This window comes from Neolamprologus multifasciatus, chromosome 6, assembly GCF_963576455.1.
Source record: "Neolamprologus multifasciatus chromosome 6, fNeoMul1.2, whole genome shotgun sequence".
NCBI classification, from domain to species: Eukaryota; Metazoa; Chordata; class Actinopteri; order Cichliformes; family Cichlidae; genus Neolamprologus; species Neolamprologus multifasciatus.
In genome coordinates this window covers 3,610,862-3,631,361 of record NC_140444.1, presented here as the reverse complement: position 1 = coordinate 3,631,361, position 20,500 = coordinate 3,610,862, and the positions used below count along the sequence as shown (strand labels likewise).

At 42.5% G+C, this 20,500-nt stretch overlaps 1 protein-coding gene across 3 annotated transcripts in view; it reads right to left on the bottom strand.

Moving 5' to 3' along the window:
* The window catches only part of krt222 (keratin 222), a 45,612-nt gene extending 33,903 nt beyond the window's left edge, over positions 1-11,709 (bottom strand). The window contains exons 1-3 of one of the 3 annotated variants that reach the window (XM_085162047.1): positions 10,768-11,709; positions 6,332-6,720; positions 5,915-6,118 (exon numbers count right to left, since the gene is read on the bottom strand). In XM_085162047.1, coding sequence (XP_085018173.1) covers positions 5,915-6,118 — 204 coding nt within the window. In that variant the 5' untranslated portion in view covers positions 6,332-6,720; positions 10,768-11,709. Of the gene's footprint in view, positions 1-708; positions 3,366-5,914; positions 6,162-6,331; positions 7,985-10,767 lie in introns of those variants that run through there. The other 2 variants (XM_085162048.1, XM_085162049.1) reach the window with 2 other exon arrangements.
* Between the last annotated feature and the right edge of the window lie 8,791 nt (positions 11,710-20,500).

Below are 20,500 nucleotides of genomic sequence, written 5' to 3'. Positions count from 1 at the left end.
GTGTGGAGTCTGGTTACTGTATTTTCTGAATTATAAGGCGCACTTAAAATCCTTTAATTTTCTCAAAAATCGACAGTGCGCATTATAATCCAGTGCACCTGATGTATGAATTCTGGTTGTGCTTACTGACCTTTTATTTGGTACACGGCGCTCAAAATCTGTCAAAAATGTTTTAGTAGGACTTTTGTGGCCTATGAAGCCGCACTGCTTGATAGATTGTCCGAGCCTCACGGCTACCGTAGTCAGGAGCCTCGCGGAGTAATCTGGGTCCTAAACTCTGTCTATTCTGTCCCAACGTCAAACGAACACTGCGGCATCACTGAGAGTTAAAAACTGTCTAAATTCTTTCATCTTTAATAAAATGATCACCGTTACTGCTTTACCGGATGTAACAATTAAGTTTAATATCCAGGCATCCATGAAAACAGAATTTATTAAATTTAATGGAGTCAGAAGTTAGCAGGAAGTTAGCTCGCTAGTTTCCACCTACAGCTGTTATCACTTCCAACATAAATGAAGACAGAAAACTAAACAGCTTACTACAACCACTGTTGTGGAAGCTAATGGGGTTCCTTATAAATAAACAAATAAACAGCAGTGACTTTTTTAGGGTTGCTGAAGTTGGGCTAGCTGGTATATAATGATGTGCTACGTGATCGCTAGCTACACAGCTATGTTAGCATAACAAACTGGAGGACAAACGCTAACCTTTTTCCACTCTGTAAAAGTTAACGTGAGGGTTCCCGTTGGTTACGAACGAATGCAGTTGCATGGTGGATGCTGTAAATGGACCAAACTTCAGGCAGGAGAACAACTGAGATAATCCATCCACAATAAGAGGTTAGTCATTAATATACTGCAACAACATGGGAATAGAGCAGCTGCGAGAGAATTCAACATTAATGAATCAATGGTATGGAAGTACGGAGCCCCACAAGGGACATGGGAGAAAAAAAAATTACGATGAACTTTTGCGAGATCTCGTGTTAGACCTCCCATTAGCTTAGAGATGGTGGGTGTCAGACATCTCCGAAAACGTTGGAGCACTTTTGCAAAGATGTAATGTCTTGTAAACCGAGCAGATATTTGACGTTTACACAACTACATTCACGCCTCAAAATATCTTAAAAGTTTATTTTGTGATCCAGAAAGAGTAATATTACAACTAAGTAGCTGCCGCAATGTTGGAATTCAACTTTTGCGAGATCCCGAGTTTGTTTTGCGAGATCTCGCAAAAGTTCATCTTAATTTTTTCTCTCCCATATCCCTTGTGGGGCTCCGTATGGAAGTGGAGGAAGCAGAATGAGTTGAGTAAAATTTGACTCATCTGACTGTTTTGTTTCGCTTAATGCGCCTTATAATCCGGCCTGCATGATGGTCCGAAAAATACGGTATTCTCCTAAACCCTGTGTGGGCTTACAAGTACTCAGGCTTGCTAAACAGTCCAAAAACATGCATGTTAGGTTAAGAGGTGATTCTAAATTGGTCGTACACAAAGAAGCTAAATGCATAAAATAAAGTGCAATATGACTTTGTGTGAAAATGTAAATGTGGCTTGTAGTCTAAAGCACTTTGAGTGGTAGTGAGATTAAAAAGGAGCTATAAAAATTCCCAACCCATGCTATAGACGCCTCATGCTTGTAATCCATCCTACTTTGCATGCCAAAATCCCCATATTATCAGACGCAGACAGACTCTGAAGAGATACTGTTATGAATTGGGCCTATTCAGAAGAAAACAAAGCATTTGTACATCAAAGATGATGCGATTGACTCGATTCAGCTCACGCCCTTCCTCTTTTTATTTATTTTTTAACATAAATTACACTAATACCTCAAAATATAGCTTGTTGAATATAAACCTGATATATTTAATTGACAGGTAAAGCTAAAATCGATCCTTTGAGTGTTATTTCTCCTCATGTCACCTCTGCACTCAGAAAGCCAATCAGTGTTCCAGTTTGCACATCCTGTTTACATACTGTTCGTGGGAGAGTTCATTTATTTCTAATATTATTTTAATACAGCAAAGTATAAAACATTGGATCCTTGTATTATATCAAACACAAATAAAAATCTTAACACGCCCTCATTCCCCTTTGTTTTCTTATGAGTACAAAACTTTTGAAAGAAGACACACCCTTGCTGAAAGAAAGCCAAAGATAACATCGACTATTCCACCATTTTTTACCATAAGCACCATTACAAGCTTCACTCATTATACGGATAGAGCATTACAATCCCAGCTTCTGACTCCCGGTGAGGATGTGAGTCAGGAGACTGACAACATCATGGAGTAATGTCTGCCCCGTCTCCTGTGATGTAACTAAACTGAGCACTTCTTAAGAAGACAAATAGAGAACTAATCCCTAACATTTATTTGGAAGCACTCCCTGGATCCACAGACAATGAAGTTGGCTGAATTTGTCTGTGGTAGTCATGGGAACGTGAACTACTAATTAGTGTCTGTCAGTGACACCTACTTATGCACGGTGTAAAGAAAGTGACAGTAAATCCAGGGAGCAGCTCAAAACCATCAGTTGAGTCACGGGAGATCGCTGCTGTTAGTCGTTGACTCAGCGCTTCCGCATTCTTTCCGTGGCAGCCATCAATCGTGGGTCTCTGTGGCAGCGCAATGATACGGGCACAAGACATATCTTTCTATATCTGCGGCGAGCCCTCTCACAGTACACAAAAAATCTTCGATTAGTCTCGTTGATACCAAGGCTGTTACAATGATAACTAATGTTAAAGGTTAAAAACTTGGGCGTGTGGTTCGACATGGTGCTCTCTTTCAGGTCTCATGTAAGAGAGACAACACAGACCGCCTTTCATCATTTAAGAAACAGAATCGGACAAGTTTTGTCAAGCGACACTGCAGAGGTTCTTGTCCATGCATTTGTGTCTTCACGTATTTATTATTGTAATGCTCTTCTTTCTGGGCTACCAAAGAAAAGTTTTAGAGGTTTACAGATGGTTCAAAATGCAGCTGCTTGCATTTTAACAAAAACTGGGAAATCTGAGCACATTACCCCAGTACTGACATCTCTTCATTAGCTACCTTGACAGGTTCAAGCAGATTTCAAGGTCCTGCTGCTCACCTACAAGGCTTCAAATGCACCTTCATACCTCTCTGACCTTTTGCACCCTGTGTTCCATCCCGTGCTCTCCGATCTCAAGACTCTGGCCTTTTAAAAGTTCCTAGAGCCAGAAAAAAGACTGTTGGAGAGCGTGCTTTTTCTTTTAGTGCCCCATTTTTGTGGAACAACCTTCCTCAAGATATCAGGCAGGCATGCTCTGTGGAGCTTTTTAAAGCTAAGTTGAAGACCCACTTGTTCACCCTATCCTACATGTCAAAATCCCATGCCTTTTAGTTTTTAAATAATAATAATAATAATAATAATAATAATAATAATAATAATAATAATAATAATAATAATAAGTCTAAAAGCATTTTACCTACCTGAAATGATTATTAGCTTAAAAAAATGTTATGTATTATGTGAGTACAAGAAAATAATTATTAGAATATCATGTGTTAAATTGGCTTAGATGAGAGGGTCCAGCAATAGATCAGAGGAATAGGGAAGGATTTGTTTGTGTTTTAGTTTGGTTTAGCTGTAGGCTGAGAGTGTGTGTGATTGTGTACAGGGAAAGGAATTTATGGACACTGTCAGCCTGTCATGAAAGGAGACAGGAAGCTACAGTTGGGGTTGCTGATGCTGATGCTTGTACCTTTAATAAAAACTCATAATTGTTATAACTTAGAAGCAGGTTTGCAGGAGACTCTCCACATGCTTATCTGTGAATGTAAGACAATAAGAGGCCAATGGCCCAGTGGATGCAGAGTGGGGGTCTCAGTGTTTGTAATATGTTAACTCTGTTTTCTATGTTGTCTAAAGGAATTTGGTGTAGTTGGGTGAGGAGATTACTTTTATGACCGGCAGGAAGTCACGTACACAGAGACACACACACAGTGCTTTGACTGTTATGACGCACCCACACCTACATGCACACTCACTCACGTGCACTCACACTTACACACAGGTACACGCACACACACTCACTCACGTGCTCGTGCGTACACACACAGACGCAGAGTTTGCAGCACACCATGGGGGTTTTATGATGGGGTCACTTCTATAAAGCTGACTGTAACAAACAAAGGAGTGGAAGATTTGCAGAGGGACACCGGCCTTGCACGTCTCCCCTTCTAGAAGATGCATGCTTAACTGAAGATGAATGAAGGTTTTGTGAAAATGACTACTGAGTCCGGATTGGATTGGATTTTAGTATTGGACAATTGCAATGATTTGTTTTATTACATAATAAAGCAAAATCACATTCAGGAGGGGCCATAGGGGTCCAGTCAATGTGGATTGGGCTCTTGTTGAGGACTGAAACTGGCTTTGGGTAGGTGGAACATCACCTGTCTGGTGGGGAAGGAGTGTGAGGTAGTTCTAGAGGCAGAGGGATACTGCGTATGGCTAAGTATAGTTAGACTCACCTCAGTGCACAACTTGGAACCTGTTAGCTGGAGAGCGGTTGGACCGACACTGAGAGGTGGCAGGCAGGGGTGGGTGTATTTTTATCCCCTCGGTTCAGTGCCTGTAATTTGCAGTGCTTATAAGCTGAACAGCATCTCAATGTACCCAGTAGGGTCCCTGAGTGGAGTCCTGGAAGATGCCCCGTCTGCCCTACTCAGGGCAGAGGTGCTCACGAGGGCAATGACATTGTGACCTGGAGGTATGTGACTGGGAGGAACACCATGCTCGCACATAAGGGTGCCCATAAGTGCACAGGGTACCAGGACACCCTAGGCCTCAGGTTGATGATTGGTATTGTAATCATATCATCAGCTCAGCTGCTTGCTGAGGAGCACTGAAACTGAGAGGAGATCGAACCCCCGCCCCCCAAAAACATGTCGGCTGCAGCCCTGATGCACAACTTTCTCTATTTTGAAGTTAGCGTAACGCTTTTTCAAGTTTTTATTCCATGCAAACGTCAATAGCATTAAGCAACACTAGCTAACCTTGACTTGTGAGCTACTAACCCTAAAATGCTGTCTTGAGTTGCTCCTGGAAGCGAATTGACTATATTATATTATAACTATATTATAACATTGGACTGAGTTTGGCAGATGAAATAAAAAGTAAAAATCTTGCTGTGTGTTTATGAGCTACTTGAAACTGTTAACTAAATCCTATAATAACCAAATCATGTTTTACGTGTCAGTGAAACGAGCGCACACACACAGCGACAGCTAACTTTGAATATAGCAGTGCAACAGCAGCAGCCTTCCTTCTTTGGACATGCCTGTTCTCCAGTGACTTCGTGTCACATGCCATGACACGATTAATCGACGAGCAGCGCTGTCTAGTCGACTAGACTTTTCACATCTCTGGCCTTTAGTAACTCATCTGATTCCTGTGGCCTGATATTTGTGATAAATTAACTTGTAGTTGTCAAATTATTTTATCAGCCGTGAATGAACTGTTGCCACAAAGTTACATCAAGCTTTCGCATATTTAATTCAAAATGATCAACAACAGATTAAATTTGCGGTCCTTGTATGTCGTCCTAACAGGAACTTCAGAAGTAAAAGGCAGCTCATTTTACAAACTGTGATGTACTTAAAAACAGGGTGCCATTAACCACCTATCCTATCCTTTAACTAAACGTGTTCGAGGCTGTTCACAGGATGCTGCATCCAGCTGTCATCGACACTACACTACACTAGACAATAGGCTGTGTTTTTACTGCACTCATTGTTTGATTATACACCCCCACCCCTGTCCTGTGGCTGCAAGATGGCCTTGAGCTGATTATTATAAAGCCTGAGTAGAAATAATACTGCAGCGCCACAATTATGTCAAACAGCTGTGAAATTTACATAACTCTTTATACCATCTGACCTGGGCACGGAGCTCCTTGACGGTCTGTTCCTGTTTGGACCAGTCCTGGGAACGCGAGGTGTTCCTGACCCCCCAGCTGGCTATCTGAGCCTCTAGCCGCTGGTTGGCTTCCTGCAGCCGGTTCACCTGCTCCAAGAAGCTCTTCAAGCGAGCATTCAGGCCCCACATTGTGTGACTGGAGTCCTGCAGCGAGTCCATGGACATCTGAGAGAGAGCGAATGTTTACAGTCGCACGCATTTGCTGAGCCTGTGAAATTTTCATACAGTCAAATGACGCAGCTGCTGGTGCCGGTGATGGCCAAACCTTTCACGACTGACAGTCGCGTGTTCACAACAGCTTACAACTTTCTCTGCAGTGTGAAACCCACACGCTGCCAAAGGCGTTTACAAGGTAAATGTTTACCTAGTGATACTCACCTGCTGCAACGTGGCCTTCCCTGAATGAAGCACAGTATATGTAAGTCACTGTTTGCCCGGTCACACAGTCCACCACTCCTCACAGCTTAGCTGCATTCCTCCACAGCGAGCTGGAGAGCACTTCCCACTGTGTCCCAGGTCATCGGCAGCAGGTCCCCGAGACAGAGCAGACAGGCTGCCGGTTGGCCTGCCGGTATCAGCGTTCGCTCGTCTTCAGGGTCAGTCACGGCAGGGACGTTCCTCCCTGTCCCACCTCGGCCCCTCCCAGGCAGCATGTGGGGTAAGCGCTGGACACTGGACACAGTGCTTGCATCACCAACGCTCTGGGGTCCCTTTGTACTCTCTGATCCAGGATTACTGATCTGCTTTCAAACAGGCAGCAACACAAGCTGCGGAGGGAATGTTCAGGGAGACACAGTGACAGGACCTGAGTGTGTGTGTGTGTTTGTGTGAATGGTCCAGTAATGAGAAGTTACATTCACTGTAATGAATGTGAAGCCCGCGTCCCTGAACGCTCTCTCACTCTTTGTGCAGACTTGCTCAATGACAGCCTTGGTTGGATGTGTTTGTGCTGTCTGGGCCAAAGGTTTTCTCTTCCAAATATTATTATGTGGTTTTTTTATCTTCCCTTGGTTACAAGGACTGCAGATATGCTTTCTTAACTACTGTTTAAGCAGTTACTTAATGTCATCTGGAGTTTGTAGCTTTCTGTTGCTTTCAGCGGACAGACTCTGCGGCATCATCTTAGACTTCAATAATATCATGGAAACAGCTAATGTGTTATGATAAGAGAGGTATGTTTTTTTAAGGTGGGGTGTGGTTCAAACACTCTCTCCTCTCGATGTTTAAGAGGATAAACCCAGTATAAACAACTGGGTGGGCCTCTGTAACAACTAGAAAAGAAAATAAAACTAAAAACAAGGCTCAACGGAGGATTCAAAAAGTGCATGTTAGAAGTTGATGGTGGGCGTGTCTAATGTCTGTAAGACAAAATCAAAATCAGCTGAACTCGCATGAACTCACAAGCAGAATGACAGAGCTTTGTGAGTTTTTGATCAGATTACTCAGGCTTCACTGCCACGAACAGATCCCTAAAGATCAAACTGAGGTGTTTTTTTCCACCCTGTGTGAAGTGATATGTTTTTATTGATTAGCATTCAAATATCTCAGTGAAGACAGAACAAAGATTTACCACAAAGCAAGAAAGCATGAGACAAGGCTAATCAAAAGGTATTGGCTGAAGCATTTGCTTATTACGCCAACCCTTTTAACAAAAGATCTTTTAGCATGCAGCTCCTGTACACAGGGCTCGAAGCAAATAATAAAATTCAATTCAATTCAATTTCATTTATATAGCACCAAATCACAACAAATGTCGCCTCAAGGCGCTTCATAGATACAGAGAAAAGCCCAACAATCATATGACCCCCTATGAGCAAGCACTTTGGCGACAGTGGGAAGGAAAAACTCCCTTTTAACAGGAAGAAACCTCCGGCAGAACCAGGCTCAGGGAGGGGCGGCCATCTGCTGTGACCGGTTGGGGTGAGAGAAAGCAAACAAAGCAAAAACAAAACAAACAAACAAACAAACAAGAAAAAAACAAAAAAACAAAAAACTTTCCACCTTAGTAAGTAACTACATCAAAGCAAAAGAATCAAGAGGTTTTTTTGTTTTTTGTTTTTGTCACATGAATTCATAACTGAAACTTGGCTTGTTTACCTGCGAATCTTTGGGTCAACTCCCTTTAAAGCCACAGCAGCCACCCAGGTTACTGCAGCTTTCAGCACTGCCTTCGGCATCAAAATTCTAAGCATAGTATAAAAGATGAACGTTGCTTTCGGCTCTGAAAAATTAACTTTGAACGTGCATTCTGCATAATGTCCACCAGGGGCGGTAGCTGCCATTGCCAAAAGACTTCCTGCCCAAGTCCATGGGAAAATTGGCCTTTGACCTCTCTAAGTCTTTCCTGAAAAATAGGCTGTATCCCAATTCAGGGTCTGCAGCCTTAACGATCCTCAAGGGCCTCGTACTCAAAGACCGCTAAGGCCGGAAGTGCGAGGCTTGTGAAATGGGACGGTCTCGCCTCCGTCGCGCTGCCCAGGTTGCCTAGCAACTATGATACTAACAGCTGGAAACGTTTCATACAGCTTTGTTTGACAGAAATGAAGGAGAAAATCTTGTGTTCATTTGTTTGTTTGTTTCTACATGAGCTTTGATCATTCTCTGTAAGATTAAGCTCAGCTATTGAACGGCGTATATTTTAAAGTAAAGGCTGTAAAACCAAGTTAGTACAAACGTCACTAATGTCACATAACTTTGCCGACATGTGGCCAACAGGAATGTTTTAATGTTCTTCGTTATTAAACATTTGCACATAAATAAGTGACATAATATTCAGTACTTACTTAAAGTTTACTCTTCGGGCACCCCTCATCCACTGTTTTTTTTTTCGGCAAAATTATCCACACCCACCGCCGCGCTATGCATTCTGGGATATGTTGAGCCACGAAGTCTACACCGCCACGTCCTTAAAATTCAGGGAAATGAAGGACGCATTTGAGGGCCGCATTTCGAGCAGCCTTCGAATTGGGACAGCCTTCGTCGCGTCGCTCTGACGTAATCGGCCTTAAAATGCGACCTTTAAGGCTGCAGACCCTGAATTGAGATACAGCCAACAGGTCATACTGAATAAAACATGGAGTCAGTTTTATATATTTTGGTTTAAGTTTCAGAAAGGACTATTCTGAGTTTGTGTGTGGTTCAGCAGTTACATCAATAACGCTCATCTCAAGACTTCAGAGCAGGAATTAGAAACCATTCGATGACATCACAGTGGCTACATCCATCCATCATACTGTCTGTGCTTACAAGGTTGACACCAAGAAAGCTATGTCAGCCTCTAAAAAGACGATAAGTTTAAAAAGTTCTTTGTTTGTTTCAGAACAGTCTACAAATACACTTTTGTCCTCCATTAAAAGAGAAATAAAGCTAATAAGTTAAGTTTGGCCATTTTGCTTGTCAGCGATCGACGTGTGTTTTACAACCAAAACAACAACAGTAGATTGATAATAGATCACTACTGCACATTATAGCATACATGCCAACTCTCCCATTTTTTCCGGGAGAATCCTGAATCTCATTGCCCTCCTTAATTTACGCCAGTGTCCGGTTGAGCAGACGGCAGTTTTTTTTTGTTGTTTTTTTTTTGAATACATTTTATTGACAAAACACAAAATACAGATATACAAATACAAAATAGCAAACACAATGTCAGGGGGTTCATATAAAAAAACAAAATAGACACAGTCTATTAAAGAATCACATGATATTGAACAGGGAACATAAGTTTATGGTTTTGACAGCTTTTTGATTTTGAGAATGTTGTATGGTTTTAACATATTGTTTGGCTTCATTTAAAAAGCACCGAAAAGATGGTTTTGCGTTAGAAAATTTCGACTTATGTATATGAAATTGAGCAGATGGCAGAGTTTCACTCCACCGAGAGAGCTCGTGACGTAATTCTGAAGGCTAGACCGTCACGGTCGCCCACTTCCGGCCTACCCGGCTTTCAGAGGAAACCACTTAGACCACGAAGGTCGGGTCCTCAGGTGGATGCAGCCTCTGAATTTGGACACACCCGGCTGGGGGGACAGTAATAAGGGTGACATTTAACTTACTTTAAATAAATAATTTGAAATAAATAAACACTGTAAAATTTGTATATGTATTCCTAACCCCCCCCCCCTCCCCCCCTCTTGAATGTCTCCCTAATTCTGAGGTCTCAAGGATCGCAAGTTTGCAGAGACAGAGCAGGAGATGTAAGAAAAGTGCATGAAATTAAACAACCTTGTGTTTTATTTCTTGGGCTCCATTTTTGGGACTTTTACAGAAGAGCAGGATTTTTTCCCTTTTCTGTCACTTACTCGTATCGCTTTAAGGTCTGCTACATTAAAAATTTCTCACAAAGATGAATTTTTAAGAAGATGAACGTTTCACTTTACCTGGACGCCTTTTTTTGTTTTCAAAGAGCCCTGTTTGTGGATTTGCAAATACTTGATTTGTCTGGATTTGCTTGCCAAAACAAGAATGTTTTGCTAAGAGAAAGGACGTGTGGGTACTATTACACACGTCTGAGCTTCTTTGTGCTGCTGCAACCTGATATTGTCTCTGTCTAGACTTTTATTCTTTATCTCTGACTTTTTCATGTGGCTTCGCTGATGGTTGTGGGTGTTGTGGTTATCTATCAGCGTGGTCAGAAAAGACAGGAAATGGGTTCATGTGCAGAGAACAAAAAATCAGATATAAAGAGTGAAAGAGCAAGAGAAGGAGACGTCTGTGACTGGACATGAGCTGTGTAGATTTTAATAATTAAACGCACACACACAAAGCACGCTGTCTAACTAAACAATGCCAGACTCGTATGCCAGGACACTTACTGTCACTGCACTCCCACACCCTGTCAGTAAGATGGATTGGCAGGTGAGCAGCGACGATGATAGTCAGTTGAAATCCAGGAAACAAAAAACATTTCCATGATTTAAAAAAAACTCTCTTAGGGCGTAGCAGGTGGCTCTGCTTTGGGTGTCTGTGGCAGATGATTTTTGCTGCAAGCGTGACGGGGGAATGCCATCGAGCCAGTTTCTGGATGCCGTGTTGCTCCCTCAGACATCCAAGAATGTTTTTTTATTGCACTGCATTTAACTGATGGGTTTAAGCAGGTGTTAACTTGTTACACAAATTTAAGGAGAAAAGGTGGAGGCGTTAGTTGCCCAAAAAGAGAGTGAAAAACAAAACAAATCCACCCCGGATTATGAGTTTACCACCAAACAGTCTCACGAACGTGAACTTTGCCTCTTCGCATTCCTCGACCTCTGTTTCCTTCGAGGGAGGAGGGGCGCCAACAGCTCTTTGATCCTTCTTCATGCGATCCCTCATTTTCACGAGCCTTTTGCTAAACGTGTCTGACAGAAAAAACCTGTTATAAACACACAATACCTTTCATCCTTTGTTTCGTAATTACTGTTTAAAACCAACTCAGTGCCAACAGTTTTTGTTCGTACACGGTATCCCCACAACAGTCACTTCAGATCTGATTTAGAGACTATTGTGGGTTAAGTCCAAAACTACAGAAAGGATTAACTTCGCATAAACTCCACCAGACTCTGCTGTAGGGGTTATGTTCAGCTAAAGCGTGTGTCATGTGCTTTTACTTGTGGTATAAAGTACACAACAGTTATACTTTAACCTGGGTTGGTTTTTATTTATCCCTGTAAACCGCTCGCTCGGGCACCATGAAGTATGTTTCTACTCAAATCACTATTATCAATCATTGTGCTGTTTAAAGCTTCACTAAGAAATGTTTTTATTTCCACAATGCCAAATGACTAATGTAAAGGACAATGCAACAGGGGACCAGGCCGTCCTCACCTCTGCAGAAAGTTTTGACATCTTTCAGGTAATTGTGTTTGTATTTTCCCTCTAAGCAGCAGCCAGCACTTTTAGGACACTATTCGAATCCTTTTAACCTAGATGGTGGAGCGCTAGGGATATATTGCTGCATTCAGTTACTGTCCATGGGCATCATACGCACGCAGTTAGCTGCTAGTGAGTGCTAACAGGGGCGATCGTGGCTCAAGATTTGGGCGTTTGTCTTGTAATCGGAAGGTTGTTGGTTCGAGCCCCGGCTCCGACAGTCTCGGTCGTTGTGTCCTTGGGCAAGACACTTCACCCGTTGCCTACTGGTGGTGGTCAGAGGGCCTGGTGGCGTTAACCATTTAATTAACAGACTAATAAAAAAACTGGAATTTCACTCACTAAAACTGAAGCACAAACATGTTGAACAGACAAACTGTGCAATTCTTCAGATAATTCCACTTAAAACCTCCAAAAGTTGATTCTGTTCATCTGGACGTTTTCAGTGTGAAGTGAAGTGACGTCTTCAGTCTCAGCTGACTGCAGGTTTCAATCTTATAAACAGCACATTTGCATAATCACTAAAACCAGCCCACTGAAGGAACAATGGGCTGAGAGGTCAGTTCCTTAATCATAATTATGCGAATTCTCATGACCATTGATCAACAACCATTGATCAATGGCCATGAGTACCATTCACACAGAGTTGGGGAATGGCTGCAATCACAGCACTGTAAGATAGCGAAAGATGTACCCTTAGGCCCCCTCCTCCATTCAGAGATGGTCTTTCCCTTTTCACATAAATGGCCTCCTTGACTCCGCGCTCAAACCAGCGTTCCTCCCTGTCCAGGATGTGAACATCCTCATCACTGAAAGAGTGTCCACTGGCCTGACGAGGTAGCTCTTCTGTGTTGTGCCATCCTCTTAGCCAGAGGTTGTTTGGTTTCCCTGATGTATAAATCCTGGCAATCCTCCTGCACTTAACAGCGTACACTATGTTACTCTGTTTGTGTCGGGGGACACAAGAGAGTCCACCTTGGGGTGGACCAATTTTTGGCGCAGCGTGTTTTGGGGTTTAAAAGCCACAGAGACCCGGTGTTTAGAAAAAATGCGTCTCAACTGCACAAACTTTCGCTTGGGCAGTGGTTGTCCTTCTCTCCTGGATCGGCTGGAGCTTTCTTTAGGTGCCTTTCCAGCTTTGACAAAAGTCCAGCTGGGATAACCACATTTACTCAGGGCCTTCTTGATGTGCTGTTCTTCTGCCTCCCTGACAGATGTCCCCCCATTACTGATGGGGGACATCTAGACACAGTGTAAGAAGGCTAACCTGCCACTTTTCATATCCTCTCTGGTGAATTTGATGTGTCAGTCCACCGAATTAATGTGATCTGTGAAATGTGGTACGTCATGAGATTTGATTTTCACCCAGGTGTCATCCACATACCTGAACCAATGGCTTGGTGTTCCAGGGTAGGATAGCAAAGCCCTCTTTTCCACTTCTTCCATGTACAAAATGGCTACGATGGGTGAAACTGGGGAGCCCATGGCACACCCATGTTTCTGCCTGTAGAACTGGTGGAATGAAGACACATTTCCAAAAGCAAACACACTTCGATGGTGAGAGTGGTCCCGTTGCTGATGTTGGGGTCATCCTGTAATCTCTTACATTCAAGTTTGTCCTTTAACCAGTTCACGAGGCCCTTGCGATGTGAGCGCTGTCGCTTAAATCAAATGAGCCACACTTCAGTATTTTTCCACCCCCTCATGGAATCTGTGACATCACAAATACCCCCGATTGATCGTTTGCTATGATCGGCAGCACCATCACTGTGATATAAGCCACATCAGTATTCTTTATGGTTTGGTTTGGCCTTTCAGTTCTACACAAGTAATTTACAGACAGTGTTGGGGAGTAACGGAATACATGTACCGCCGTTACATATTTAAAATACAAAATATGAGTAACTGTATTCCGTTACAGTTACCGTTTAAAAAGGTGGTATTTAGAATACAGTTACTTTGTTGAAATAAATGGATTACACGGCGGTACTTCCCTGTTTCATATTGTGGCGGGTCAGGACTGTTTGGGTTTTGTTTGACAGCTACGTTCTGTTGTTCCAGGCGGCAGCGTTACGGTTGCCATGGTTACAGGGTGACGCTCTCGCTCTGCGTGTTTCCTGGGTGAGAGAGGCCTTTTTGTTGTTGTTGTGCTAAGCTAACAGGCAGAATGCTACAGGTATAGCTCTAAAGAATGTAGCATCATGGGCAGTGTAGTCCGTGCTGCAGGGAGAATGGACTGCCATACACGTTATGTGTCTGTGAGCGAGGGAGGGAGAAAAAGGAAAAGTACGAGCTGTCATCGAGCAAAAACGGGAGCTGGAAGCATGTAAATATAATAATAACCACTGCAGCCAAGAAGAGAGCCTGACGAGCCCAGTTGTAAGTAAGCTATTAAGACTCGACTGTACACCGTGTTCGTGTTTTCCTCCAAAAACAATAAGTTCTGTTGGAGCAGCCTTTCAACGCCTCTCTCTGTCTCTCGCTAGCAAAGTTGACCCAGACAACAAAGTAAAGCTAGTTTTCAGCTACGAGCCGACACAGAACCCACCGTATTAGCCAGAGGTCCCTTTACTACGGTTCGGAGCCGCGGACCTTCAGTAACAGTAATAAATCACAGCAATAGTACATTCATGTAGTTGTAAACAGCATGATAATATATTAAGTAATCCAAAGTATTCAGAATACATTGAGTAACGTAACGGAATACGTTACAGAATACATTTTGGGGCATGTAATCTGTAATCTGTAATGGAATACATTTTAAAAGTAACCTTCCCAACACTGTCTGTAGATATTAAAGCATTGATAGTGGTGCCAACTTCCTGCTTACAGTTTGGATAAGGAGCCTTCCTGTCTCAGCTTGTCATTTGCACATTGTGAAATTAATGGTTTTTGCCAGTTTGGAACAATCTGACTCAGATACCTCGTGAATTCATGGGAATGCAGACTAAAAGCAGATTTTTGTTATGTTTGATCCCAGTCATTTCCAGCTAACACGTTATTCAAAAGAGCTTTTAATCATCTGTAATTGAGTGGTGTGGTTTCTTCACGCGTTCCAGCACTCACACAGTGTCAGAAGCAGAACGAGCACAAGTTAAGCCCTTCACACCTTAGAAATAAATGCGGATCAAATCACTGGAAGCACTGGAAACAATGTGGTAACGACCAGAAATGCATCATGCCATGCATTTCACGGCTGCTAAGCCAACAAACAAATTTGTTCATAACAGTGAGGATGATTGAAGGGAACAGCTTGATCGTTTTGTCACGCACTGGGCAAGGTGGCTCCTCCCAACAGAGCAGGAAAGTGAGCAGAACGTCTTTAATCAGTCGTTTGTCGTTAACATATATTGTCAATCTCATTCTTACATATCAATGAGACGTGAGGAATCAAGACGTGAAACAAGTGTCTCAGAAAACAAGGAATAAATTGAGTGGAAACAACCTGAAGGGACAAAGTATTAAATTCCTAAAATATTTGTAAAATATATATTTTTAAACGTGCCTGAAAAACAATTATCTCCATCGCACTTTGTTTGACATTCCTAAAGCACCCCAGGGTTACAGTGTGCTTGCTTCTCACAAAACAATTAGACTAGGCGTGCCACTGTCGGCTGTCATTTATGGTTGCGTAGAAAAAAAGGTTGGGCAAATATGTCAAACGTCTCGAACAAGTCAGAGCTGGGAGCTCAAAGGAGTTCCCGGCGTCAGGACTGGGGTCAGCGAGTCAGCTGGATGGCGAGTACCTGTTAAACTGCAGAGGCTTTCTCACCTCACTCAAGTTCGGCTTTGGCATCTTTATGGATGTGTTTAGTTGAGTGAACGGGGTCTAGCATACTGAGTATATTTCGGCTGTTTAGCCCAGGACACAGGGGCGCGTTTAAATATATATTTTACTCACATTTAGCCACTTCTTTACTCCTTGTGATTTGACCACTAGAGGGAAGGATTTGACAAACTGGAAAAAGCACAAAAACACTGACAACAATGATAATGATTTTAATATCATGAGGGGGAAACTGAATGACTGAGGCCTGAAAAATATATTTTATGTAGTTCCACTTGACTTTATTTGTATCCCACTGTAACTTTACTGTATAAAGAGCAAACATCTCCAAAATGTCAGGAGTAGTTGGTCATTACAACAAGTGTTTGTGAACTAAAAATCAAGAATGTGGGATACTGTTTGTCCGTGATTTGGAGAACCCAACGGTGCTCCCGACGAAGGGAAAACCAATCCTGCAGGGAGACCTACCTCGGCACTTGTGCAGGTGAAGCCAAAGGGAAGATTTGCTTCACCATATTTTCTAGTCTTTGGCTTAGAATGAAGTTGGTTTGGAAACATATTCAGCGATGCTTCATCTTCTGCTTTGCGTTTGTGTGGGCGCCGTGCTAGCAGTGTCCAAGTGTTGTTTTTGTTTTTTTTCCCTTTTCATGCCGCCCCCCCCCCCCCCCTGCAATGGCTCTGCGCCCCCCCCCTAGGGGGCGGGCCCCACACTTTGGGAAGGTCTGGACTAGAATAAGATTAACTGTAATTTACCATCAACCATTAATTTAATCTCATCTGTTTAATTTCTAATCCTAATGAAAAAACTCTTACATCTACCTTCAGTTTAAGACCTAAATATAGCTAAATCCTTCAATAAATGGTTATTTAGTCACCATTAGGGCAGCCAACAAGCTGTAAACGCTTATTATAAAAGCAGCTGTCTCCTATGTGGACAACAATTAGCTGTGTACGGGTTCTGGTCTTAGAACCTGCAGTTTTATTTGTCTTTGAAAACGAGGAGTTGTGCTCATTGTAGAAAACGTTCATGCTTTTTCACTCTGTTCCTCCTACTTTCTGGTTACACCCTCTGTTAATATTTAGTGTGTATTTGTTCCTTCAGTGGTCTAAAGAGCTTGGAAATAAAAGGTGGATTTCTTTAAGTTGTTTGAAGATGCTTCACCTCTCATCCAAGAAGCTTCTTCAGTTAAGAACTGATTAATTTCACAATGTGCAAATGACAAGCTGAGACAGGAAGGCTCCTTATCCAAACTGTAAGCAGGAAGTTGGCACCGCTATCAATGCTTTAATATCTATAGATTACTTGTGTAGAACTGAAAGGCCAAACCTAATCATAAAGAATACTGATGTTTATATCACAGTGATGGTGACGCTGCTCCAGGCCCCTCATTGCAACCGATCAATCGGGGGTATTTGTGATGTCACAGATTCTGTGGAGGGAAAAAAGAAAAAATACAGAAGTGTGGTTTATTTGATTTAAGCGGCAGAGCTCACGTCGCAGGGGATCAGGGGTCCGTGAACTGGTTAAAGGACAAACTTGAATCTATGAGACTGGGGTTCAAGTCCACTGTGATGCCCTGAGTTCATGCGGACTTAGTTTTATAGTTACTTGTTTTGTTTTTTATTTAATTACGTCCACACCTTTGTTAGGTTCATGCAAAAAAAAAGTACTTGATTTGAGTAAAAGTCAACAGATGTGCAGTTGCTCTGATGGTCTAATATTGTTCTAATCTTGAGGCTATCTCCTGCACCACCAAGAGCATCCTGACGGGAAACATCTGCACCTGGTATGAAACCAAGCAGGACTGAGTGGGGCGAACGCATCATCCTGACCTTCAGCTCTGAACTGAAGAAGCTTCTCGGATGAGAGGTGAAACGTCTTCAAGCAACTTAAAGAAGTCCAGACGCTTTTCTTTCCAAGCTCTTTAGACTACGATGACCTGGATGACTGAGAACCTTCACAGACTTGTTCCTTCAGTGTTTCCCCGTGTGCTGATTTCTGTTTATTTTGGTAGTCTTATGATAACCCGTGTTTTGCATTTATGTGTGTGTCTTCCCTTTGTCCTTTATCACATCGTCTGTTATCCTTCCTTGCGTGAGTGTTTCTGCCAGAATTCTGTTGGTTGTTTGTTTTGGACTTTTGGTGAAGAAGGTGCCAGATGTTATCATTTCTGTCTATTTTACCCGCCTGAATCTAACCTGCCTAGAGCACCAAGACTGACATTAAAACAGCAAATATTTACATGTCAAATTAACCTCCTAGGACTTGGCGGCCACATATGTGGCCATCAGATTTTGGGTTGTCTAGACCAAAATGCTAAATTTTGCTCTACAAGGGCCTAATATCCACTAACGGGGCGATTGTGGCTCAAGAGTTGGGAGTTCGCCTTGTAATCGTAAGGTTGCCGGTTTGCCTCGGCTTGGACAGTCTCAGTCGTTGTGTCCTTGGGCAAGACACTTCACCTACTGGTGGTGGTCAGAGGGCCCGGTGGCACCAGTGTCCGGCAGCCTCGCTTCTGTCAGTGCGCCCCAGGGTGGCTGTGGCTACAATGTAGCTGCCATCACCAGTGTGTGGATGACTGGTTGTGTAAAGCGCTTTGGGGTCCTTAGGGACTAGTAAAGAGCTATACAAATACATAACAAGGACATTATACTGCCACTGTTCTATCGAAATTTAACGTGAATGTCCTCGATCTAATTTTTCTCAGAGACAAAATAAAGGTAAAAAAACAAAAACAGGTAATTCTTTGTTTTTTTTATTCATCAGGCCCTAATCAACCAGTGAGCTGAAAACACACAGAAAAGGGAAGCTAATGCAGCGGTAGCTTAAACCTGCGTTCTTTCTGGTCGTCTGCTCTCGCTGCAAAAACATCTTTGCTCACCTGATCTAAGATGTAAACATTTACTAAGGAGGTTGTGCTTTAAGTCACTACTTTAAATTCTTATTTAATACAACATGATTTCCATTTTTCATCATTATCCTCCCATTTGCAGTAAATTAGATGATAAAGCAGGGCAATTAAAGTTTTATGGACAGAGTTAAATCTGACAGTTTTTAGAGCAGGGCTCCATGATGTAAGTTAGAATAAACATATGCACCGTTTCATGTTCACCTTCTGCTTCAGCAGCATCTGCTGCTTTTCAGTTTTGCTACACGATGACAGACGCCAGGACGCTTAACTCGAGCCTTCAGAGTCACAGCGCGTGGCTGAAAGCTGCTTCATCAGAGGTGAACTCCAGATCACAGCGATAACTGTTAAACCTGCATTTTTACAAGCGATCATTTTCACATTACACGCATTCACTCGATTCTTACTTTAAGCTCTTGTGTGTCTAACTCCAGTCGTGTTGGTCCAGAGCTAAACTTCCTTGTCATTTTAACCTGACATTTAATCTTGTTTGTTTAGGCATCGAGTAGGAGTGTATACTTGCACGCACTTGCACCTTCTAAAACCTTCTGAGAGAACCATATCTGGATTTCATCTGTGTTTTCTTTTTTTCCTTGCAACGAATTTGCCTGCAAGGAATTCTCGTCAGTAATTCTTTGAAAATCCGGGATAATGTGAATTATTTCAGAGCTAAATACTTTTCCTAATTACACTGAAAGGTAAGGGACACTGAACAGGACCTACCTCTGCATTTATTAACAGTAAAACATCTGCCTCTAGTTGAAGTAATTGGACATAATTTAAATGAAGCATTGATGTGTTTGGATAGATGTCTGTGTAACAACAAACAGGCTTCATGGGAATTGGAGCCGATTCGCAAGTTTTAAAAGAAGGCTCTTGGCAACTGCTGTGAAAATGAAAATAAAATGTGTTTGTAGTTTCTGTTTATCCAGGAGTTTACCACCATTACTGCCAAGATCAACACCTACCCGTACTGTTCAACAGTTTTTGTGCAACAGATAAGCAATGCAACCATATCAATCAGAATGGAACGTTCCTACTCTCAGTTGTTTAAATGTGGATGAGGCCACAGATCTGTGATTCCTTCAGGATTGAAATGTTTCTTCAGATGTTCAGGTTTTTTTCCTTCAGGCTGCCACACATCATGTCTAATAAAGAAGAAAACATTATTCGAACTTTGCACATTTTATTCTTGGTAAAAGTCTGATTTGTGGACTGTTGGTTTATTAGCACTCAAGGAAAACATGGATCCAGTAGCGAGCTGTAAGTTTACAGCGGTCCCCACCTGAAGCTGAACACGGCTGATTTTATTTAACTAAGCTTAAGATGCTTTTTGTCATGGTCCTGGGTCCTTTTGACCCAGCGTTTTGTGTTTTCTATTAGTGTGATTGTTGGTTCTGTTCTTCCTCTGTTTAGTGTTTACTCTGTTCTGCCCGTGTGTTCCTGTATCAAGTCCGCGTTTCTTAGTTTGTGTCCTTTCATGTGGAAGTTCCTGTTTTATTGTGAAGGTCTGCGTCTTATGTGAGTGTTTTCAGTTCGCCTCCCTAGTCTCGTCACGTTAATCACTCCCAGCTGTGTCCCCCACCTGTGTGTGATCTCCCTGTGTTCTCTGAAGCTTGCTGTGTCCCAATTCGGGGTATGCACGCTTGAAGTACGCATTTCAAGTGCGGTTACGTCACCGCCACGCGACGACGGCTGTCCCAATTCGAAGTGTACTTGAAATGCATACTCCAAATGCGCCGTCGATTTCCCCAAATATCAAGCGTGGTCCGGTGCACGCTTTGTGGTCCCATATATCCCACAATTCATAGCGCGGCGGTGGGTGTGGATAATTTTGCCGCAAAATACGGCAGAAGGGAGCGGCCGAAAAGTGAACTGTTAAAAGTAAGTACTGAATATGACGTCACTTATTTATGTGCGAATTTTTAATAATGAAGAACATTAAAACATTGCTGTTGGCCACATGTCGGCAAAGTTATGTGACATTAGTGATGTTTGTAC